General features: G+C 39.6%; 1 protein-coding gene across 1 annotated transcript in view; it reads left to right on the top strand.

Moving 5' to 3' along the window:
* PITPNM3 (PITPNM family member 3) overlaps positions 1–25,948 on the top strand; it is a 107,851-nt gene that overhangs the window by 56,649 nt on the left and 25,254 nt on the right. The window contains exons 6-9 of the mRNA XM_026075922.1: positions 10,303–10,492; positions 13,413–13,532; positions 19,035–19,216; positions 21,852–22,024. Of these exons, the coding sequence (XP_025931707.1) occupies positions 10,303–10,492; positions 13,413–13,532; positions 19,035–19,216; positions 21,852–22,024 (665 nt within the window). The remainder of the gene's footprint in view (positions 1–10,302; positions 10,493–13,412; positions 13,533–19,034; positions 19,217–21,851; positions 22,025–25,948) is intronic.

The raw sequence follows: 25,948 nt of genomic DNA, 5'->3' as shown, positions 1-25,948 counted from the left end.
TGAAATTTGATGCAAAAAGAACCAAAGTTTGTGTTCTGATGTTTCTGAAACTTAACAGTATATAATATTTTTATGAAAGCTGAATAGATAATCAAACTGAAACATTTTGATGTCATTAAAAAATGTTTCAACTGGACATTTTCCCATTGAGAATTTCTTTGAGAAGAGATATTCCTTGAAAATGTTTTTGTTTTGATGAAACCATATTTTCCAATGGGAAATCCTTCTGTTAAGGAAAAAAACAACACATTCCAAATTGACAAAATGTTGGTTGGTGGCAATAGATACAGAGTGAGCTCCTGCTTCTGTTGAGCAAGCATAGATACAGTTTGTACATGCACGATTTGCACAGCTCCTGAAGATGCCTTATATTAGGTTTTCTACCTTTTCCCCCCCCTTTATTATATGCATGTAACTTACAGTAGTATTGCAGGGTTCAAGAATCCTGGTCCTGGACTAAGAACTCATTGAACTCTGCATGGTGGAAAAAGAGAATGAAAAGGTGTCTTTAGCTAGAAAAGCTCGCATTAGACAAGAAACAGCTGCAGTTGCCAGTGGTCTTGATTTAATAAAGTCTGCAAGTGTAGGTTAGAAGAAAGTAGATCTCAAAGACACTAAATTGTGATGAGAAGCTTTGAATGAAGGGAAGTGAAGAGAGGATGGTAGTGATGTATAATTCATGAAGTCATGCTGTGATCTCAAAATACCTTCCTCAAATATTTGCTGTCTTAATCCACAGCCTGTCTTTTAGTGGAGACTTCCCAAAAAGGGCAGTGCGTTTGTGGGACTGGGCATGTGTTTGTGACTTCCTTGCTGGAGTACATCAGTGTGAGCAAGGGCTATTCTTGCTCTTATTGTGGTGGCACAAATTGAATGCTCTGCCATGTCTTTACTTGTCTGTTTCTTATTCTTCCTTTTCCTTGATTGTCTTTCACTCTAGTCGCTCCGATGTGTTACAGAAAAAATGTTAGAGTTTGGCTTTTCCTGTCTCTGCTGAGAAAGGAATGAAGATTCTTATTGCCTTGTCCTTGCCTGTTGGATTTATAGTGAAGCGGCCCCTCTTTACGTAGTCTTTGGCTGCATCTATTGCTAGTAAAGGAAATCTCTGCAACTGCTCTCTGGCACTGAGCCAGCTAGCAGAGAATAGCCTGTGTCTGTGTTGTTAAGTCCCATTATCCTGCAAAATCATGTGGTGATGCTTAGACTAGGTATTGGGAATACTCCCCAGCCTAGGCTAACTCCTGAGTCATACCTGGGCACCAGCAGGGGGAGTGTGAGGCCAAACTGTGCAAGGGCTGTTCCAACAGTGGAACGACCTCGACGTTTGAGTTCTGGTGCCTTGGGACTTCCCTCCCTATTTAATTTTCTAAATATAACCTCCGTGAGTAAACCACAGAGAAGGGAGAGAGAAGCAAACCTGGGCAGGCCTCCTGCTAAGATACAGGCAGAACTATGAATCAGTGTTTCCTCCCTAAGCTACTGCAGTAAAGCATTTTTATTTCATCACCTGCTCAGGGATATATTCTAAGTGATATTCTGGCACTAGGAATGTAGATACTGTATATCTGATTATTCATTGCTTTGTATTTTGAATGTGTGCTTTTCATAGGTGCAAAGGGGTATGAAATGCTTCTTATATTATATGCATTCTATTTTGTATGGGTGTCAGTGGCTAGAAAAGGTTATCATAGAGAATACTGGATTAGTAGTGGCTTTAAACCTATGGTGTGTAGGGATGCTATACTGTATTTGGGTGGTAAGAAAATGTTCACCATATGCTATTCTGCAGTCTACCTGTGAAATTTCTAAAAAATTAATACATCTCCAGTGGAAATTTTCAAGAGACCTCTCAACTAAAACCAAATAACAGCCCACTGGAGTGGAGTGAATAGGTTGCTACAGACATACTTTCCTTAGCAAGAATTTAAGAAGTTACATCCATTTTGTTGGTAAAGCTGGTGGGGTGGGGTAGGGGGTGTTTTTGTTTCTCCCTCAAGGTATTATGGTAGTTGCATATAGTATGAGCATCTCTTCTGTGGACAGTTCTCAACTTTTGAGTCCTTCACTCTTCCTTCCTGTGATGCCTGTTCTGAAGGAGGTTGCTTATTATACAGAATGGTAACAGTCAGTTATTTAGTAATTGCTGTTTTATTACAATGTGCATTGGCACTGGCTGAAGACAATTGCTTCTGTTTCCTATAGGCAGTTGGTTCTTCTGTTCCCTGATGTTTCTTGCTCCATTATCTCCTGAGTCTGGTTGGACCAATCTGTTGCATCTCTGCTTTGACTACTATGTATTTGTCTTCAGCCTAATGGTATACCTGAGAACTGGATGTCAAATGGGCATTCTATTTTTGTACTGGCCACCTAAATCACTTGATTCTTAGTGAATGGATCCATGTTTAAATAGAGATTTAGATGGATTATGGATTACTGTACAATAACCAAGTGGCTGGATTGTAGTTCTAAAACTCATTAAAGATCAGCCAGCCAAGGAAAATCTGCATTATCTTCTATGTCCCTTTACAGAATATTGGCAGTACCAGTGCTGAGAGATGAGTCTGTATCAACTTGGTGCTTTTTGCTCTATTAGCATTCAGAACTGGTTGCATTTCTTTCCTAAATAACTTTTTCAGTATGTGGTCTCCCTGCTCAATGGTCTGTTTCATATTTGCATAGGAACTGCAGATTAAAGTGTGTTTAACACTGAGCATCACTGTTTCGTCTGTGGACATCCATAAAATACTGACACCTCTGCAGCAGATGCTGTATTTACAAATTTCCACTGTGCCAAATTTCAAGGGATATTACTGCTTTTAATTTCGAAAACTGCTGTTGTTTCAAACATATTCAAAGTCATGCAGTATTCTTGCCATGACTGATCTCAAGCAGAGTCTGGGTACTCTCTGAATCTCTTATGACTTCATTATGGAAAGACTATTTACTGTGCATCATTTGCATAAAACCAAGGATGTGTTCTTTAAAAAAGAAGGGGAGGGAGGAGACAACAACAGAAAACAAAAAATGCACCACTACCAAACTTCTAAAGTAGATTGCTTTTCAAAGCACTTTGAGGATTTGTAATGTATGCTCTGAGCTGACGCATTTGACTATTTTTAGCATAAATGCTGCATAATTTGGAGCACTGAGTTATATTCTCCATTATATCCAAGCTAGATTCAGTATGAGATACTAATTAAAGGAGTATATTTAACATAGCCACTAATGCATTGAGGTTTTATTTATATTTAACTATATTCAAATATATAATAGCTAAGTGCAGTATGAGGCTTGGCATAAGAACATATCATAAGCATCTTAAGCCTCTTTCTCACAAATTGAAAAGGTCTTTGGATTTTTTCCATTTTTCTCTTACTCACAGAATGCTAGAGATAGCTTGCTTTTGTTTTTCCCTGCTTTCATAATTTATTTCCTTTAATAAGAGGCAGAATCTTTATTGTAGATGACAGATGAGTTTGGATACCTTTTCTGATGCCTGAAAGCTTCTTGAGGTTTATTACGAGGATAAAATGGTAATGCGTTTTAATATACACTATGTTGAAGAGTTTGTTACGTTAGCTCAGCAGCCAGTAATGTAATAGAGATAAAACATTGCAAGCCTTTAACAGCAGTGGTGGAGGAATTTTTTTTTTTTCTGCGCAGATGTAGGATGCTTTTTATGAATGATTGCAGGTCTGATGTTCTCAGCAAGACTGCAGTCTGTTTCTTGAAGTTTTCTAACATCCCTAGAACTCAGATGCTTGTGGATGTTACAGTGAAGAGTTTTGTCAAATGGTCAGCCTAACAGAGAGCTATTGAAACAGAATGCAAAGCAGTCGTTTTTGAAATAAACAACTGTCTTGTCATCAAAATGATATAGCAAGCATCCGAAACAATGGCACATTTAATCCTCTGTATGCAGAGTGAGTTCCGTGTAAATATCACATGAGGTTGACATCAGAGGAACAGATGGTTGGTAACTACTCAGCCATGTGGTTTGACTTGATTTCAGAGATTCCCTGTTTCCAATGAAAGTGACTGAGGACATACATAAAATAGGTCGCTTCAGATATCACATTTCCCGTAGCAGTACTTAAGTTGTGACTTTTTCCGTGGTACTGTCGAGACTTGCTTGGGAGACCTGAATGGTGTCCAGTCAGGAGTCTAGTATAATTCAGTGTATTCACATGATACTTTACAGCCACTTAGAAACAATCCATCAGTTTAAGCCCTTTCAAACAGAATCTTCTTTTGTCTCTGTGTTTATAGCACTTAGTGCAGTGTCGCTTTCATCTATGACAGGTCCCTAAGCACTACCTTAATAGTACTACTTTACAGAAATAAATAAAAGCGGTCAGAGCACATGTAAATGCATGTCACTGTTAAAATTATTGTATCCCTTGAGAATCCAGTCCAATTTATATTAGCAAGTCCTGCATCAACATTTTTATACTCCATCATGTTTGAGAAATCTTGGATGATGAGGCATGAAAATTTTTGACCAAGTCAGTGGTCAGGGTTAGGTCCAAGGTTTCCAAGAAATCTGAAAAACAGCACCTACCTACAGACTTGTTTTCCACTGTTCAGTGTTTGCATGGTTGAAAATACGTAGGTGCTCTTTCAAGCACTAACAGCGAGAGAAGCTAACCCGTGAACTTGAGTATACTCATTCTTCCTTGTCAATCAGTACTCCTTTGCCTTCCTTTAAATTCAACATATTATGAAATACCTAATGACGTAATGCAAGTTATGATTGTATTTTGTCTTGCAATAATTTGCTTGCTTGCTCAGGTGCTTGAGTATGCTGCTGCTCTGGAAGTTTCTGTAGAAATAGACTCTAAATGCAATAATATTTTGCTGCAACTGGTTAACCATATTCTGTTTTAAGTCTAGATCTTGCAAACTCGGACACTTCTGTTTATAGAACATGGTCCTTGCTTTTGACAGTAGAAATTCCTTTTCTGGAAAGTGAAACGTTTTCCCCTCTGTGTCTTAGCACTGGTCTTGTGGCTTAAGAAGCAAGGGATGATTTTCCCACGTAGAGCAAAGATTCTATTCTAAAATCTACTGAAACCTATGTTGAGAGACTTTGGATTAGGAAAAAAGAGTACATCTCAGAAAAAGGATTAGAAAAAGAAGGAAGATAGAGGCTAAATGTACATTAAGTTTATTTGCACATTCAGTAGGTGTTCGTGACTGCATAAGCATACTTGCTAGAAGAGGATATTCAGTAGATAACACCAAGTCAGTGTTGTTTTTAGTGTCGCGTGTTTCCTCCAGGTGAAAAATTTGGCAATGAGGAAGAACCTCTTGGAAGAATCCAGCTGAGACATAAGAAAGCATATGTACAAAATGGATTGCTTGAGGCCACAAACAACTCTTGGATCTTCTCCAAATATCAAACAATGTATATTTCACACTTCATGTCATTAACCTGTTGTTCCRACCTCAGCCACATGAACCACAGGCTCCAATATTGCTGGCATTATTGAGAAAGCAGCAAAATATTGGAAAGAGTGCTGGGCTCCAACACAGCTGTTACTTCAGGCTTATTCCTTGCCTGTCTTGGGAGTGGCTCTGGTTAATGAAATCATCCTCTCTTACTGAGTGAACATATGTTTTTATGCCTTTTCTTACTCTGGAATTCACTCACAGGCTGTCTCTGCACAGAGGTGGCAGTAACCACCATAGTCTCTCTTAGCAGCAAACATTTCTTTCCTTAGTGATATTTTCCTTGACATTAATGTTTTAAACAGAAGTGCACTAACACATTCAGGATGATAGAGAAAGGAGAAGGAAACACACGCTCTTGTGCCTGATTCATCTCTTCTACAAGTGTAGATGAGGAGTAACTACTGAACTCCAGTGGTGGGGAGAAGAGAATCAGACCTGCTTGATTTCTTTTTAGCACAGAGAAGTTTTTGTTGGTTTTGTCTGGGGCTTCGCCTACGTGATGGTTGCTTTTATAGTCTTGTTGTTGCAGTAAAGCTTAGTGCCCCAGGTTAAGACTTCTTCGTAGAGCAGAAAATCCTGTGGGAGAGGAGGTGAGGAGGTTTCTCTGACCGTGTTTTGGACCATAAGATGGTTGGCCCTGGTCAGTGGGAAGGGTGATGCCTGCTGTCCAGGGGACAGGATTAGAGAGGAGGGATTGGGGATATGCCAGCTGTGACTGGCATATAGGAAAAAGAGGTGGCAGGTGCAGACCAGGCTGGTGACTGTTCATGTCAAGGGGAAAATACACCAAAGAAACCAGGAAAGGAGAAGTGTGCGTGTCCAAGGTGCTGCTGTGGAAAGAAAGAGAACTGGTGGTAGAAGAGGAGGTGAGGCATCAAAGGGTGTTCGAAGGCTCACCCTTGCCCATTTGGGCCAGTTGGTAATGCAGGGCTCAGTAGTGTGTCTTAGGTGTCCCATAATGCAGTGCCTGGAGGACTCAGCTGTCTGGAAGRAGAGCACTAGAGTGGAAGAGTGAATGCTGACAGCCCAAATAAAGTTCCCACCTACTCCCTTCTTTCTGTTTGTTTGTGATTACCTCTTCTTGCAGCACAGAGTATTCAGCCAGACTGAAAATAGCCAAGCTGGATGTTTGAATGACCGGTGGAGTCATTCCCAGTACTAAAATAAGACTGGCATTGCCTCGGTATGTTCTTGCATGAAGCTGCTTGCAAAGTACGCCTTTGGGTTTGACAAAAGGAGAGACAATTCCTTGCTCTTGCATTTCTGCAGCTTCATGCCTGCAACTTTCACAGCCAGAACTCCAGGATGCAGTTGTGGAACAAACTTGTGGTAAACATCCTATTTAGCAAACTGTGTGGGGAGAAATGTATTTACAGTTACTGTGATGTTTCATCTAGGGTGAGCAAGATGACTGATCAAGCAGTAACAGAAGATCTGGTGTTTGGTTTGAGTGTATCCTCAAATGGGCAGGCATAGTGTGTGGCTAGGTAGGGCAACCCTCTGTTTACCTTGGCACAGGTTTTGAATTATGCTGTGTCTGTGTGCTGAGTATCTGAGTCTAGAGGGACTCCACTGAGACTTTCCATCTGAACACACACAGGCAGTTTTCCTTCCTTTCTTGCAAATAGTGACTTAAAGGAATGGTGTTTTTCATGACAAAGTCTCTCCATCTGGTAAATGTTCCGGGTTGTTTAACATGGTCTGCTCCCATCTATTCTCATTGCTTTCAGTTTCTTGTCTGTCATATAAATCAGAAAGACACTGTGTATGCAACCTGTGTGAGTTTATAATGCATGACTGATCTCCTGTGACATTCGTCTTCACCTTTACTGCTAAAGGCAGATAAGGGTAAGGCCCATTCTTGTTCCAACTAAGTGACTTGTGAGCCATCTCTTCCCTCTTCAGGGAGACAAATGTCACTGAGTGGATCAGCTGTTATGCTTTTGATGGATTGATTTGATGAACATACATTGATTTTCACCTCAGACTAGAGTTCCCAAATTACAAAGGTAAATTACAGTATTAGCCAAACCAGAGAATAGTAATTGTGAGTGAAAAGAAGAGGAAGAAGAAAAAAAGAAAGGCAAGCCAAAACATAGTTGCATTTAGGAGGCAGAGGGGTGAACGCTCGTAAGCAGTGTTTGGTGTAAGTTGGGTTGTCCAAATGGTGAATTCAGTCTGTTTAATCTTTGGTTTTAAGAAAGCCCTAAGTACCTGGATAAGCATGACTGACCTTATGTGTATCCCAAAAATTTAGTATGCAATTTATGTCTCATAAGTGTTTAAATGTAGGTATAAAGTTGAGCACACGCTTCAGTGCTTTTCTGAATTGAGTCTCTTATTCCTCCATGATTTGAGTGGGGTTGTAAATCGGAAGGCCCACCTCTTTGCACAGCAAAGTGTCAAGGAAGAGCATTGTCAGAATCTGATTACTCAGCTGTAGCAAACAGACAAACTGTAAACATCAAAACACTGTTGTGTAACAGATGATACCCAAATGAGAGGGGCTAGCACAAGTGTTATGACATGTGTGGTTCCCCCTCTGCTTTCTCCTTTCACCTCTGCTATGGTCAGGAACTGACCTGAGGAAGACATGAGGAGGGACCAACACTGTGTCTTGACCTGCATCTAGCCAGGTGCTTTCTGCTTTCCAGATAGGCTTTTATTCCCGTGTTCCTCCTTCCCCTGAGTTCACTGCCTGGGTTGAATATTCCCTCATCTCCCGTCTCCATGATGCATTCTCAGTTACCACTGCCAGCAGGTGCCACTGTCCCATCGATCACTTGTGCCCTGGGAGCCAGTGGTACTCTCACCCACCCTGGAAGACCAGATACCTCTTGCAAGCCTAATTGTTTTCTGCCTTTTATCAGGGAGCTGTTTAGGTTCTAGCACTGGTGAAGAGCAGGAAGCTTTATCTGTCAGACTTTTACACTTAATGGTTTCACCTGTTTCCTTGTTATTTCCCTCTCTGTCTCCGTCTTTGTGCAAATACGATGTTTCCAAACTGGTGCTTGGAAGACTCTCCTGCAGTGTCCTGTAATGCACTAAAATAACAAGGCTTTGTGCTCCTCTCAGCCTCAGCACTGATATTTTGCCAGTTTGTGTCAGCTCCAGCGCTAATACATAGCCTGTCTCCTGTGATAAAGAGCCTCCTCTCTTCCATATGCTCTTTCCCTTTGTGTTGTGTTTATGAAAACAATAGAGGTGTCTGTGGCCACAACCTTTACAACAAAATTAATTTAAAAATATTGAACGCATGTTTCTAAGCCAGGTAACTGTGATTAATTGGCCAGATAAGAATTGCTTCAATTCAGTGTGATCCATATTCCTTTACTGATAAAAATAATATTATCAGCTACTCATTTTTCCATTGAGTCTGCTTCATATAGTTCTCTTGTGAATATCATTTGCATTTTACTTTTATTATATAAACCATTTCAGATTTTTTTTTCCATTTCAACCATTCACTTTATAATTTTTTTTCTCCTGTGTTTCTCCCCTTGTGAGATTTTATTTGCCAGTTTTATAGCAAATGAGGTGGTCTTATGCAGAGTTATAAGGTTTGGTTTTAATTTTTTGAGAATTAGTATTCACAGCTGTATTTGTGCTGTGCATCTGGATGACCTAATCAGCTGGCAGACTGAAGCTGTGTTAACTGGTAAATTGATGCAGCTTGGCAGATCAACTGAGCTCCAGGACATAGAAGCTGTTGTCTGTCTTTGGATGAAAAATACAAAATCGTTTGAGCCCTTTAGCAATAGCCAAATATGAAAATGTCCTGTGAAGCTCAGGACATGAATGCAGACTGGCTTCCATACTTGAGCTTTGCAGGTCATCTCTTTCATTAGCCTGGTGATAGTCTCAAAGATGCAGCTTTTGGCAGAGACATAGGCTTTAATCCCATTTCAAGCAGTTCACTTTTATTATTGTGGAGCCCATAAAGAAAGAGAATGCAAAATATTGTTGAAGTATATTAAAGTTGCTAGTCTGCAGCTTTGGATGAACTTGAGCTGAATTGTTCAAAGTACTTTGACCTTCCTTTAGTCTCTACAGAAAGGTCAACTAACTTACTTTAAGAAAAACTGGCACACAGTAATGTGACTTGTACCTTTGGATCTCTGTGAATCGTTTTCCCCATTCATCTGTAAAAATCAGCTAAGGCTTGATTGATATATTTACTGAGAAACTGCAATGCAGAATGCACATCTTAAGTAAAATAAAACTAGTATCCTGACAAATTTAAGCTTGCTTTTTTAGTCCACCTCCTTTTCCCAGAATGTTAGCAGGCAAACGTTTGCATGTGATTTCAGAACATGCATGGTTTTATATAGTCTTTTTGAAAGAATAATTATTGATCCGAATTTTATCTCATGAGGAAGTGTGTAGTGTGAGGAAGCCTTTACAAAAACATTGGGAAAAATGTTTTTATATGTTTTTGAATAATTCCTCTGTCAACTATTTGCGTTCTAGGAAACAATATTCCACTGTGATGGTTGGATCCCATTCCTTGTGTTTTAAGTTGATATATGAAAAAGAAAAGCTGAAAGAGAATAATCTGTTTGCTGGTTGAAGTGATATCTATTTGTGTGTGTGAAGAAAATAAGGTGGGCAAGTTGCAACAAGTATGTTGAATTGCAGAAATGACTTCTAATATGGTCTCAGTCACACAAAGCAGGAAATGCGTCATTTTAAGCAGTTGGCTTTTTTTGTGAGAAAGTGATCCTTACTGTACTCGCTCATTATGAACTGCAATAGCCCAAGCCATTTCTGTTAATAAGTAATTGTTCATTCTCTAATGCTGTGTGCTGCCTTTTGCATTTTTCCTGATAATAGCATGTTCTTCTTTAGCCTAAATCCCTACAGCTATGATGAGAGCTGTCTCAGCAGTAGTGAAGACCACATCCCACTGGCTGCCTTGCCCTTGCTGGCCATTTCGTCCCCTCAGTACCAGGATGCAGTTGCCATGGTGATTAGCAGAGCCAACCAAGTTTATAATGAATTTCTCAAATCTCCAGATGGGGCTGGTTTTAATGGACAGGTAGGACTATTTTTTCTTACATCAAAGTATAATTCCTTGAGGGAAAGCTGTTTTTTGTTAGGCCATTTCTGATTTTTGTGTCAAAGCTTTTGGGTTATGGGCACAGGAACAATGCTGCAAATATGATGAAGGAATGTTAGCATGGGATTACCTATATAAAATGCCTTCTCAGTGCCCAGCATGAACAAGACACTTCTGGAATCCTGTCAGTATCTAACCTGGGCTTACTCAGTTGGTAGAAGATGCTATTCCTTCTCCCACAAGCAGTTTTATCCCTAAGCTCTTAGTAATTATTACTATGATTTCTGGTAATGCATAGGAGCCTGAGTTGTGCAGTAGGAGTGTGTTATGTAAAGCAGTGAACAAAGCAGCCAGCCCAGGACAACTGAAAATCTGTGTTACTGACTTCCTCACAAACCCACTATAGCTGATAGAATAGGGTGGGACATCAGCATATCTCTGGCTAAAGGCACAAGGAATCCAGCATTTAAGTATTGCTTTTTCTTTTCTGCCTCCATGACAGCAGTAGTAAAACAATTGGGAGCACTGAGTCTCAGAAGACAAATATTCAGTTCCCAGCTGCATTGCAGATGTTTTGTGTGACTTTAGGAAAGTCATTTAATTTCTTCAGTCTGACCCGTTCCCCAGTGAAGTCACCTGCAGACTTTTGGCTGACATAGGTCACAGTTATTGCTCCTGCTTCTCCGTCACTAGACTAGAAATAAGTAGTACTTCCCTGCTTCACATAGAGTAAATGTCATACTGCTACCCAGTGTGAGTTACTGAAATTATTTTGTGAGGGAGCCCTCTAAATAGCTAGAAAATTATGGTTCCTTAAAGTACAGTGACCCCCAGACAGGGGGGGGGAGACATCTAATATGAGAGTACAGTGTAATCTTTGAAGGAAAGCATGAACCTTATTACACAAACAATCTTTTCATAGCAGTAATAAGATTATGATGTGGTATATCAGCATTTTTTAGACTGAAATTTGAGTTGAAGCTAGTTTTAATATCCACAGTAAACTGTTCTTGCTTGGAGCATAAAAATAACCCACCTGCAGTGGCAGAACATTATGAAAGGTGAGATTATGCAAAGAAGAATTATACCAATGACAGAGATAATTGTGAAAACAGATCTCTCGGCAAAAATTTAATGTCACAGGGTTTTTTTTCTTTCAAAAAGCTACAAAGAAATCTCCTTGGTGGTTTGGGAGGGGGGTTGGTTTGGTTTGTTTTTTTCCCCAAATCTGTATTAAAAATCTGTATTAATATTTCATATGGAAGAGTCTATATGACCCCTGTATGCTCCACAGTGTTCTTATCATCAAATACCAGCATTGTTAGCAGTTGGAAAAGTGACCTCTCTGCACTGTCTGCAGTACTTTGCTTTGGTCCTTAGATAGAAATACCAACTCTACATCTGAATAGTCCTGTACTTCTAAATTACATGCCATATAACCTGACCCCCACCCTGTGTGTCTCTTTCCTCTCTTGTATTTTGGTCTGTTCTGTCCATTTATATTGCAAGTTCATCAGAGCAGAGATGGCCTTTTGGGCTTTATATAACATCTGGAACAAGTTAACCCCATTACCTTCATGCCAATAATAATGAGGATTAGAAATGGAATGGTAAGTTCAAGAAGATACCGTTAATCCACCACAAAATGTGCAGATAATTTTGTTCAGGTCACTGGTATCAATATGATTCTCAGGTCTTTGTTGACTTCATTGCGTGGTATAGGAATCTGAAGATCAAAAGGGTAAATCAGTATGTTGGTCAATTGCATTTGACTTTGGAGTCAGAGTTGTCTTAGGGCAGATGTTATCTTCACATATTTTGGGCTTTTTATGTTTTCATCTGGAGAAAATTCACTTTTAACAGCTGTTAACTCTCAGTTAAGAGAGTCTGGTATGTGGRGATGGACTGAGAGGTTTGTTTTTTTTTCTACCTGCATGGCTAAGTGCTTGCTTTTCCTAACACTGCTCGCTTTGAGGAGACTGTGCACAACATCCTGCTATCCAGAACATGTAGCTGTGTTGTAGCCAAGCTGAGTTGAGGCTAGAAGCAAGGTAAGGCTTGTAGGGAGAGGTAGTGTCACCTGTTAAACTAATTGATGGACTTGGGAAGAACTGACCAGACATTCACTTTGAGAATAGGAGAGAAAAGTGTTGCTAGAACCTGTGGAACAGAGGGGATTGTTATCGAGGAGAGAGGTGATGACAGCTATTACTCCTTCTGAGACAGGGGCAGGGGGACAGGGATGGGATGAACATCCTGTGGGATGGGGAGATGTTCAGTGTAATTGGCTTGTGAGGCAGATTCCAGTGTGACATAAAATTACTCCTTCTGTTGAATTCCCAATTTTAGTACCCTATAGACTTATATATTTTAATTTCCTGGCCTATATTTTGAAGGTAGCTTGTATGGTTATATTAAGTGTGAGTGAATCTCTCCACTTAATACATCATTTAAAAGTTCTGCTCCCTTGTCTTGACCAGGGAATAACAACCTGTTCTTAATTTGTTGAGTTCCTATTCCTTCTGTGACTCTGAAGGAAATGTTAAGTAGTTTGAAATCTTTCTGAGACGGATTCTCCAGTGACCTGGACTTTTTAAGCTGGAATCGGACTGCAGGTAGCCAGCAAGAATTCTGACTGGTTTGGAGGAATGCCCAGCTGGTCAAAACAGCCCATTGGGCGCAGATATCCTAGAGTGTATGTCTGGGGATAAGAGGAAAGGGGAGAAAGTGCAAACACATCTTTTCAGCTGCAATAGGAACCAGCAGAAATGTTATACTAAGGGTGTAAATTAAGGTGGCTTTCAGTTGTCCTAACTCCTCTGCAAGGCTTGGTGTTTTTTGGTTTTTTTTAAAGCACTTGCTGTCTCCCACCAAAAAGAGAAATCTCTTATTTCCTCAGGTGTGTCTCATTGGTGACTGCATAGGAGGAATTTTGGGTTTTGATGCCATCTGCTATGATGCTAATACAGCTAACGAGAGTCAGAACAGCAGCCGGAGAGGAAGCATCAGCAGCATCCAGGTAAAGAGAAAAAAAACCCACTCAGCTGAGACCCTAGGGATTAATTCCTTGAAGGAAATCAGGTCCATATAAACCAGAGATATTTAGGAATTTGGTAAATAGCAATGATAGCACAGGATTTTGCTCATATTTCAAAAAAATGCTGTCTGAAAATGAAGTCTGCAGCTTCAGTTTTATGGTACACAGAAATCACTGGTTAAGTCACTTTATTGGTAAATCCTTAAAGCAGGGCCACAGAGTGCCTTTTATTTATTTATCCCTGATGGTGGATGTAAAGGCACCCTCTCTCAGTAGTCTCAGGCTGCTATTTTTTGCTGAAAACTTTTTTTTTTTTTAATTGGTCTCCATTGTGTCTGGAATTCCTTATGCTCCTTCCTATCACACAGAATCACGCACACAAAATGGTTGAGGTTGGAAGGGACCTCAGGAGATCATCTAGTCCAACCCCCCTGCTCAAGCAGGGTCACCTAGAGCACAGTACGGATCCACTGTACAGGATCAGGTTCAGGCGGGTTTTGAATATCTCCAGAGAAGGAGACTCCACAACCTCTCTGGGCAACCTGTTCCAGTGCTCTGTCACCCTCACAGTGAAGACGTGTTTTCTCATGTTCAGGTGGAACTTCCTGTGTTTCAGTTTGTGCCCGTTGCCTTGCGTCCTGTCGCTGGGCACCACTGAAAAGAGTCTGACTCCATCCTCTTGACACCCTCCCTTCAGATATTTGTACACATTAATAAGATCCCCTCTCAGTCTTCTCTTCTCCAGGCTGAACAGGCCCAGCTCTCTCAGCCTATCAGTAATCTAGAGTTAGGATGTACTCATGAGTAAATTTTAGTGGCTGGTGGAAGGATGCCTCATTTATGATGAGGAATGCCGGTCACCTGAGCATGTGTGAATGGATCCCTGAGCATAACACAGAGTCTCTAAATGAATTCTGCAGTTAGAGAGAAGGGAGGATGAGTTCTAACTGTGATCCAGAAAAGGATTTATGATAGTGGAAGCATATATATATTTTTTTAAGTAATGCTAGCATTTAAGCTGCATTATTGTACGCACCATTTAAGAAAAAAAATTGGAGTTCAACTAATCTGGTGTACTTCAGACTCAAGCAGGGGTTGAGAGGTGATTTGTTGTRTTTGAGTGGGCATTGGACAAGGCACCCAGGCTCCATTCTTCAATGGTCTTGTGACCTTGGCTAAATTGTTTCAACTTTTGACTGTTTAGTTCCCTCTCTTCTCAAAAATGGGCTCAGTGATACCAACTTCTTTGGTTCATTTTGAGAACTATGTATGAAAGGACAGCATGTAAACATGGTAATACTCTCAAGCAAAGAGACATCCTCTTAATATTTCTAGGGGGAGAATTATCCTCCATTAATAACATAGCTCTGAATTCTCAACAGCCAACCTTTAACAGTACCAGTACTGAGGACAGCACATTGCATTCTCTGAACAGTTCATAGCTAGAGCTTTCTAGTTCTAAAGCACCAGAAGCTTTTTTTGGCAAGAGTGGGTCTGTTAATTTGTCCAGACAATGTAAATAATGAATTAGAATGGTACATTCTACTACTACTACAAATGAATGAATATCTGTTGGTTTGTGTGATGCAGTCCATTCTGTCTTCTAGTTTCCATTATTCACTGAATAATCAAGTGAGGATTATCCATAATGGGTAGAGAATTCTATGGTATATGTAGAAATGTGTATGATTGCTGTGATTATGTTGATTTGTTATGTGTACATGCCTGTATAGTATTTGAGAATTTACCTATATGTTCAGTAAAAGAATCTGCAGTATAGCAAATGTCACTCTGCTCAAACCAGACCAGTAACTTCTGCCCTTTGAAGAGCAGTGACATTTGTAAATATTGAAATGCTTAACAAAGAAAGCCAGTGTTGTCATCACAATATCACACCTTGGGTAAGAAAGCTGAGGGTTTGCTTCATGTGGATGAAGGATGCATAAAGCATATCAGTGGGTGGCTGCTTCAGATCCTGGTGTTTGTACCATTTTACTGCAGATGAATTTTAATTGTGGCATTTGCAGGATCTGAGAGAGCTTCTAGCACCAGAAAACAGACTTTTTAGTTGTTTAAAATGCAGTGAATAGTCTCAGTACTGATCACCTCAGCTGCCTTCTAATGTGGTGTCTGATGTTCAGTATATTTTTGAGAACTGTTTCACACTCCGTGATCTGGCTAATATAAATGCTGAATTGGCTCAGTCTTTTATAGTATGCAAGAAAAAACCCTGTCATGAAAACAAACCTAAATGTTGAAAGCAGTGAGATTAAAATCTGACCACATTTTTCCACGTTGAATAGATTTGAATATGGGATTTTTTGTACAACACTTAAAAAGGGTGGTATTATAATAATATAAATTTGAACTCTTTCTCTTCTCTGTGATCTCACAGCATGCAGACATTTTGACATACTCTTAGCATCTGATGCAGTTTTCACCATTCAGATGCAGAGAAGGCCCAGGTGGCTTAGAGAGGTTTAATTTCTCGGTAAGAGCTCCTCTCACCCAGTTTTTTTCTGTCTCTGTGACACAAATGATTGTCAGACTTTTGCCGTTGAATGGCTGTTCAGTAACATATGTGAAGATAATTTTGTTCCAGTTCAATCCCCAATGGGCAGATTATTCATATGATAGAAGCCAACTCCAGAGCTGGCACTAACAAGCTCCCTGGTTCCCCTTTCTCAGCAGCAGGACTAATTATTCACCTGGCACAGAAGCCAGGTGGTCCTCTTGGCTGCTGAGGCCTGTAGGCAGGGCACTGTGGGAAGACTCATACCATAGCTCATGTCTGTAGTCTCATTCTCCAGCAGCTCATCTGCATAATTCTAGTGAACAAATTTGGCTCTTCTGCACTCTTGAAATGAAATCTCACCCCAGGTGCACAGGACTACTAATGTGTTCCAGTGCTGAGTGAGGTTATGAGAAATGCTTGGCCTGTGAACTTGTTCTCTCCCTAGCTCCAGAGAAGTAGATTCAGTTACTAATTTTTCATAGTCTGTCTGCATTACCTTGGCCAAGTCTCTTGATCTACCATGCTTCAGCCCTATGTAAACTTTGCACTCTTTCTCACAACCTCCATCTTATCTATTTAGATTTTATACTCTTTTCAAGTTGCTTGTAGGCACTGAGCATGATAAAGTCTATTTTCACTTGGGACGTTCACTGTAATAAATTGTAAAGAGTGTTCCAAAGGCATGTCAATGGTGTAATGCAGTGGCATAATGCAGTGTCCAAGAACAGAGGTTCAGGGAGCAGTAGGGGAGAAAATACAAAATAGGGTGGGGAGAGCATCATATACAACAGAGAAAAAGAAAAATTAGGAATCCTGCTCTCTGGTAAAATGACTAGCCAGTTTCCCAGTGACCTTCCCTGGAGAAGTCCCACAGAGCTTTAGTCCCTTTTCCTTTTTAAAATTGCTGATTTCTTACCTCATTGAAATGTCTATGAAATGTATGTTTTGTAAGACCTGTTTTACCTATAGAAAATCAGGTTTAAAATGAATTGAATCTTACTGAAGGAAATGAAGGCTCCCTTCTGCAGAGCAATAATAGCATGCTATATCCTATTAACTGGTTTTAGCTGAATGTTTTTCTTCCAGATTAAAAAAACAACTAACATTCTACTGTGTCTCTGACAGAAACATCATGCCCTGTAAATAAATATCTGCAATTGAAATGCTAGATTAACCTTAATAGTAGCAGTGAGGAAGAAGGAACTTAATGCTTTTCCCACATGATATTGTTCTGAGACTGTCAAACCCATGCAAAATTTGACCTGTCTGAGATTGTCTTGTGCCATAAGAGAAGATCAAGCCCTCTGMAAGGTGTTCTTTCTGGTGAGGCTTAGAGGACAAAGGTGAATTGCTGCCAGCTTTCAGTGATGAAGGTAATAGCTTTCAYTACTAAGCAGTCCTATTAGCTAGCTCTGTGGTGACACAAGTTAGTTTTTAAATACTGTGGAGAAATATGTGTGTGACTACAAGAAAAGCATTTGGTGTTATGTTACTGCCAACTCCATGCCTTTCAAACAGTCAGCCCTCTTCCCTAGACCATCAGGAAAATAAGAGGCAGAAAACAAAATATTTAATCATATTGAGTTCTTTGCATCAACTTTCTTGCTCTGGCACCTGCAAGGGTTCCTATTTTTCATACTCCATTGACATGAACTTCCTTATTAAAAAGTAAAGGGAGCTGAGGTGCTGATACCTGCCATGTCATTCACACAGAGAGCCTTAATTGTCTAGGGAAGTTCTGAGACTTGACAACCCTGATATGGTTCTCAGAAATCACTGATGGTATGGTGTTTGAGTGCTTTACCTGCAGCCCATTTAGATCAATGGATTTATCAGTGGATTTCATAGGCTCTGAATTGGTCTCAAAAAGTTCACTTTCAGCTATGTGTATGTGAGCGTCCTCACCTCCTACCTCCATTTTCTGTGCTACCCTGAACATTCTTATGCACGCTAATAAATTTATTCATAGAAAGAACAGTTGGCAAGCTGGAATTTTAGGCAAAGATTGCAGAATATTTGTAACATGCAAGTTTCAATTTAAAATCATAAATATATTGTATTTTCGTGGCATTGTTGTTTGGGAACAACCTAGAGAACAGAACTCTTCACTGAATCTGTGGGGTAAATACCTTTGCCTGTTGAATCAGTTTGAAATAATCATGAAACATGAACAGATTAAGAAAAGGTGTTCATTTACATTGCTGAGAATGTATCTGTACAAAGTCCCTATATAAGAAACTCTGTCAAGAACAGTGATAGAATTGTGGCTTTAGAAGATCTCTGGTGTTCTGGAGGATAGATACTGTTTTTAAAACAAAACAAAAAATACATGTTATAACAACAAAGAGTTCCACTGAAGATTGTAAACTGCAGGGCAGATCAAGATATATAGAGTCAATGTCAGACTTAAAAACATTACTGGTTGCATAAAAAAGTACAAGTAAAACCTGTAGTCATTTTTGGCTTGAACTGAAGGGAAGCACATATTTAAGAAGACAATCCTTTTTTGATCATACATCACTTTATCACACAAAGCAGCAGGCAGACAGTTCCCTGTTCCCAACACACACTACAAGAGCCCTCAACTCCTACCTGACCCTGTAAAATTTGTAGTGGTCTGCAGTAGCAATTACAAGACCATGTTGTAATTGTCATTTTGTGCATTCAGATAAGACCCATCTGATTATCTTATGATATTTACAGTTCTCTGAGAATGATGAAGTCAAGAGGGATGAGGCCTTTGTGTTACTCTTCCCTCAAAAATTTCTGATCCTCCTCCCAGCTGTTAGGCTATACATCTGAGAGGGAAARCGAGTCTTCATCTCTTTCTGCATGTGCTTCTGCAGAGAGGAAGTCTGACCCCTTCCACTCTTTCCTGCCAAATGTATAAATGCAGCTATTTCATGGTAAGCTCTGTTGTATTTTGATCCCTTTCTAAACCTTCATTTTGCTCTGTTCATTCTCTGAAGGATAATCCCCTCTTAGCAGAAGACTCCAGTCTGAATGGCAGCAAACGCCTCAGCAAAAGCAATATTGACATCTCGGGAATCATGGAGGATGAGGAGCCAAGGCAGCCACTACCACGGAAACAAAGTGACTCATCCACCTATGACTGTGATACTATAACCCAACATCATGCTTTCCTTTCTAGGTAACTAATGTTTGATGACTAAGTAAAAGAAATGGGCTTGCCATTGAATGCAGCCTGTCAGTGCCAGAGTAATGGAGTTGTTTGTATCCTTCGTGGAGTGTTTCTGGAAGCTTGCTCGAAGTCCCTGCATATTCCTAAAAGAAAAGCATAGATATAGATTCACAGATCATGGGTCTAGTTGAGACCCAATCATCTGTGGCGAGTTTTTTATTCTTTTTTTTATTCAGCTATGAGAGTTCTGAATGTGCAAAACTGTAATGCAGGTAGTTCCATTTCTTCAGTGCAGCTCACACAAATCAAGATGGATGAATGCTGTATAATTTTGAATTTCTGTTGCTTTTTTTCTTTCTAAAGACCCCTCTGACTTCACTTACAGGCTTTCCATTAGTCTCCAAAGAATGAGATAATTGCTTTATGTGCTCTCATTGGTCTGCAAGCTCTTCAGTCTGGTATTAAAATAAAGCAGAAAGCTGCATAAACATTCAGCTTAAATGGCAAGGTGTGTGTGTGGTGGGGGGGGGAGTTAACTTAATTAGCTTTCCTGAATCCTAAGAAACCTTTTAAACACAGATACGATGCAAAGATCACCATTCCCTTTGTTTTATTGTTTCTGCAGCTTCTTAGCTATTTGACTGCTTTTTACTTATCTGAATTCTTTGTGCTTTTTCTTTCCATCTTCTCATTTCTTTATTTCATTGGGAGTGATGCAGAGGGAGAAAAGTTTTATTGAGTTCCAACTTTCAGTTCTGCGACAGCTCAAGTATAGTGCAGACTTACCACTGTGCTGTAATTCAATCTGGCTGTTTTGTTAGTGGCAGTTTAAGGTAATTTTATTTTCTTGCTTTGGCTGCAGTCTGTATGTGCTTTGCTTTGCTTTTGTTGGTTTTTCTGCTTTTATTTCTGCACCATGGTTTTGTTTTGTKTTTTTCTGTATATCAGCATGTGCTAAAGTGTGAAGATTTTTTTGGTCTGTCACTTTTAGCTCTCTCTGTAGGAGTAGTACTGTGCAATGTTTAAAGCATAGAAAGCGCATTCTTGGCTTGTGTAAAGCACTTCATGCTTGAGGTATAATAGGATAATTAATAGATGAAACAGTCTTCTTCGAAGTATTATGTTTTCATTTTCTGGTATCTGTGATTTTAAACTGAAAGTTTTACACACAGCTTTGCTTAAGCAAGCAGATGGAAAAGCATTACCTTCCATTCACATTTCTAACCCATAAAAATGTAGGCTTTTGCTAAGTTATTGAGGAATAGCTGGAAATACATAGACTAAAGAAGGCAGAAAAATTCCTTGGTAAGTTAAACAGGAAAAAAATCAACTCAAACCAAGACATTCCCTGCCCCACACAGTAAATACAGAGACATTCAAAGCCTTCTGTTTTCTGCGTGAGAAATTTATGTGAGATCATTAGATATCTTTTCCTATGAGCTTACTTAGTGTAATTTAGAGGTGGTGTCTCAGTTTGAGTAATGAGGTGACAAAGATCCCTCTTTCACACAAATGTCCCAGTTCAGCATACTGCTGTTGCATTTCATTGCATTAACTTGTGCTTTTTTGCTGAGTGCTTTTGGCACAGAGAGCTAACGTCACTGCCAAACAGATGATGAATTTGATTCCCACATTTCTTCGTTTCTACCCTGAAGGGGCCCTGACCTTGGTCCCTGGAAGTTTGGTTAAAAGCATCACGTTATAAATTGTGATAAATTAGGACACTAGTGAGCTCAAATGATTGAAAGAAGGGCCTGGTCTTTTGGCTGATTCAGGACCAGTCTACAGGATTTCTGGCCATTGATGGAGGATGTCACATGTGGGTAACTCATGGGAGCTTCAATTACCGTTCTATTTAAAGTCAGTATGGTCAGCATCTCTCACAATCAGCTCCTGCATACTCTGAAGACATGTTCTCCTCTGTCTCATGGCTGAACAAGATGTGGGTATGCTAATGTACTGAATTTGAATGTAATTTCATCTTTAACAGGACTAAATGAGAGGCAAGTCTTTTCTCTGTCAACCAGGGTTAAATGATCTGTGTTTACCTGTATGTATGTGTGGCTTAGAAAATAAATGAAAGTTTTTAAATCACTTAAAAGATGAAAAGCTATCCATATACATTGCTAATTTTCACCTGTAATAGATAGTTGAGAAGTAGTCGCCTTTTAGTTCATAGCCTAGGGAACACATCAGAAAGAGCCTTTTTAAGTATCTATATAACATACTTTGACTGTGACTGTTTAATGTCATTGTCCTTATACAAGTTGAATAGGTTAGAATTTGTAACAAAAGTTTCAGAATATGCTTACATATGTCTATACAGCTGAAGGGGAGGGGAGGTAAACTTCAGTCTTCACAGTCCTTGCATAACTTTCTTATGAGTATGTTAACTGTAGAGAACTCTTGCATATTGATGCTAGTAAATTTGCTGAACAGCCACATGATAGAAAACATGATAAACAGCTGCATGTACAGCATATAACATAGCACACAGATACTGCATATCTGTCTACAATTTAATGCATACTGCTTGGATCTAGATGCAGATGCTAGAGCTTTCTAAGCAGTCTGGTTTTGGAATAGACTTTTCCTCTGGATGCTCTCTTCATTACTGTTGAAGCAGTGCATTTTCTTTGCTCAGCATCCACTCAAGTGTGTTGAAAGATGATGCAGACTTTCCTCCTGTGAATAGCTCCAGTCTCTCAGAAGTAAACCTGGGCCGATTTGAATTCGAGGTGTCTGATTTCTTCCTCTTTGGATCGCCGCTTGGTTTGGTGCTGGCCATGAGGAGTACTGTTCTGCCTGGCCTGGATGGTAAGCTCTTTCTGGGTTTAGAATACAGGCTGTTTAATGACCTTTGGAAACAAAGAGTCTCGTTTAAAAGAAGGTAAATAACAAAGCCTAATTAGAGACTGAGAAATGGGGTTAGGTCCTTTCACTAAAAGACRGGAGTGTTAGTGCAGGTCTGTCCTGAGGTATGTGGTGATGAGGGTTATTCCAGAGTTGTTCTCTGCTTACCCATTTACAGTAGGTKTATCTTTTGCTCTACTGTTAGTCATGTATTCCATGTCATACAATATGAAGGTTATACCAAACCAATGAACAGTCCTTGAAAAAGATACCAAAAATCACCTCTGTGCTTGGTTCAGCATTGCATCTTGTTCATGTCCGACATCACAGGAAAATTTGGTTCCCAAGCATGTTTGTCATGAGCCATTTTTTCCTCTCTGGTAATAGCCAGTGATCAGAGACATAATGGAACTTTTTATTTTGAAATGCATCTGGAATTTTTCAGTGTTTCTAAGGGCTTGCTTTAATTTTCACAAGAGATTAAGTGCGTCTTTTGCCTCGTTGCATCATATGAGATGCAGCACAGCATCTTCATGAGAGATAATACATTCACCTTTCAGGTGAAGGAGAAAAATCCATTGCAATAGTAAGAAAAAATAACAATTCAGGACTCCCAGTTTTCTTCTTCATTAGGGCTCTATTTTATGCACTTTTGAGTAATGTCATTTGAATGAGCTTACAAACTGACCTTATTGCTAGGATAAATCAGAATGGAATGCAAACTGAAAATTATTTTACTTGACATTAATTTAAAAAAAAAATAAAAAAGCAGGTCTTTAGGAGCCTTTAGAAATCTGGCAGCTTTTTTAGTAACTTTCATGCACTTCAGAGGGGAAGATAATTAAACTCCCACTTTGCATTTCATTCCTCATATTTGCAGTGTTCAATTCTGATCAAATAAAAAAGCAAAACTCAGCTAATTGAAAATGAGAATTTCAGGGAAATTGAAAACAATTATGGGTGATGGCTGACTATGAAAACTGCATTGCAATTTGTTTTTCTGTTCTAGGGATTTCTTTACAAGATTAGCAACACTTCCCTTTGGATGGGGATTGAGGCTATTTTGGTAGGACTTTCTGTAGAAGAATCTATGAATATCTATTAATGTACACACATGAATCTATCCTTTGAGCTAGAGTATGTATTTTAGCAGGATGGAATTGTTTCCATTTATTGAATCAGAAAGTCCACGTTTGCTCTGGAATCACATGAAACGAGCTTATGTCTGTTTTGTCAGATACCTTTTTAGACTGTTTGGAGGGCAAGCGCTGACTAGCAGGTGCCAGTTGCTGGATAGTGAGTAGAAAATGACGGCGGTGTTTGGTAGGAGAGTACGTCAGTGACAAACATCAGCACATCTTTTCATACAGCCAGTGATAACTGTCAGCAGTGACTGTGTGTGGTAAGCCCTCCCATCAGTCAGTCCTGGTCAGTACAGTTGAAGTTCACGTTTCACCTCAAGAGAATGTAGACTTGTATTGAAAAATCATGCAAATTTAATGGAATTAAATRGCTGTTTGCAAGAGGGATTGCTTTAAAGTGGTGCAATTCTTGAGTGTGCTTCTCTGCACAAATCTGAATGTCTTCCCTTGAATGTTGTGCAGCATATGAGAGCATTTCTATGCTCAGAAATGCCACAATTACAATTAAAAGTCAATGTTGGCCATATAGAGACCTTTATGTCCTTTAGAAGTAAGTTTGGATTCATAGAGGTGAGAGCTGCCTTCCTGGAACTTTATAGCATGAAGTAGGATCCCTGGGAGAGTGGGAGCTCTGCAACTTGATCGTAGTCTTTTGCTATCTGAAATCCAAGCAAAGCATGAACAAAGTAAAAGTGAGGTTAATGTGATTTGTCTCAAGTGGTAATTTTAAAAACAAAATGACTTACTGGAGCCTTGGGTATGTTTTATATAAGACCATAATGTTGGTTTGAACTTGAAACTCATCTATTTTACTGGGGAAAGTTGTAAGGCAAGAGAAAGAAAAACAGACAACTTTGCACTGACTAGCAAGAAAGAAATTTCTGAAGGTTAACAGGACTCTGACTGCTGTATGTGTTTGCCATTTATTTATGAGTATGTTAGTAAAGAAAGAAGATAACATCTTTAAGTTCTGATGTCTTCCTTTAGCAAGGTGTCTGAGACATGGCTTATGTATGGTGAAGCTGATAAGATTGGGGCAAGATACAATTTCTTTGTTCAGTGGTTTTCCACTTGCCAGTGCAATTTAAAGCAAACTCTTCTGCACAGTAAATGTTCTTGTTATGCCAGTTAGGAAGAAGTTAATATACCACACAGTTATATTTTTACTTTTAGATACTGAAAAGCAAAGAACACACACAACTGAGTTCTTCTATAATATTTTGGTGGCAGCCCTGTGTACAGGTCAAGGTCCCAGTCTCATTTCTGCTTGAATTTGTAGTGGATGAATGTGATGACTATAAAGAATTGTGATTAGCTAGAGCTAGATGGCAAATCTCAATGCACTTAAATGTTTCACTGGACTGGCACTGTATGTTTCTAAACTCTCTAATCAGGAGTCCTTCTTTCTTCAGTCTCAGTTCTAGTATCCCTCTAGACATTTTGACAGGGAAAATTCATATTAATTACTAGTATTTTAAACTATTGCAAATACTTTCTTCAGAGTGGCTCTCACTTTTGTACTCTCTCTAGTATCCTGGAGAGAGCATGTTTTGAGAGCAGCTCAACTAGCCAGCATTTCAAACAGATTTTCAAGGTGAGCAGAGTCTCCTTGAAGCATAATCAGTCCTTGGAGGTATGCTCGATAAGAGAATCCCAATTTTAAATGGTAATTATGGCACAGTTGAGAGGAAAACAGATGAAGAGAAACCTCCTATTATGCAGGCAGTTGGAAGTTAGGTGAGAGGAGTCAGATGCCCTTTTTATTGAAAGGAAAGGTACAGAGCTAGCTGGAAATGTGAAAAATACAGTCCAGGATGTTGTTACTTCTGTGATTTGTCAGAGTGGCTTTTTTAATTGGGGGGGGGGGGGAAGCTTGAAGGGAAAGAAAATTATATCCAGACATATGTCTGTTCCATGTGCAGAACAAATATGTTCTCTCATGTTTTACTTTCAGTGTTTTGGATATTTGTTTATCTTTACATTAACAGGAATCTGACTGAAACCAAATCTTCATTCCACTTTTTTATCTTCTTGCCAAATGTCTTTTATTTCTCTTCTAATATTTTGTTGCCCCCAAGTGCATCCTTGACACTTCCGGATGCCCTCCAGCAGACCGTTCTGTGGTCCTTACACTGTCTAATCTCAGTTCTTATTTTCTGAATCACTGATCATTTGTATGTCTCAGCAGAGTTCTTCCACTCTTTGTGCTGCTTATCCTTATAAGAGGCTTGCTAGCCCATGAAAACTTCCTCAGTGTTTTTCAGAAGTCCAAATATATCATGAGCATCTAGTTACATCTGCAAAGTGGCAGCAGCCTGTCTTGGTATAGTTGTAATGGGAGAGTGTTCGGCACTCCCTTTCAATGATCAGGATGCTGACTAGTAGTGCTAAATGTCACGATTGTCAGAAGTAACCTCCTTTGGCAAGTGATATCCAGTATTCCCTTGCCAAGTTGCAAGAGGAGTATGAAAACAGCTGCTAACTTAGAGGATATGCTTTCTCGTTGCCACTAAATATCATAATTTGCCTGATGCTGACAACTTGTGAGTGAACTCATAGCCCTGCTGATTGCATTCTTGGCTTTCTTTGTCTCTGTCCACCTACTGTGCCCATATACAGGAAAAATGCCCATCATCACTGATGTAGAGAAGCCACCATGGAGCTCTCTTCTTTCTTTTCTCTTTTCTTCTCCCCCCTCTCCCTCCTCTGTGTTGTTTCCTTGAGCATTAGACAAACAAAGTTAGCC

This window comes from Apteryx rowi, unplaced genomic scaffold (genome assembly GCF_003343035.1).
Source record: "Apteryx rowi isolate R43461 unplaced genomic scaffold, aptRow1 scaffold_414, whole genome shotgun sequence".
NCBI classification, from domain to species: Eukaryota; Metazoa; Chordata; class Aves; order Apterygiformes; family Apterygidae; genus Apteryx; species Apteryx rowi.
The sequence above is the reverse complement of the archived record's forward strand: the minus strand, read 5'-3'. Positions and strand labels throughout refer to the sequence as shown.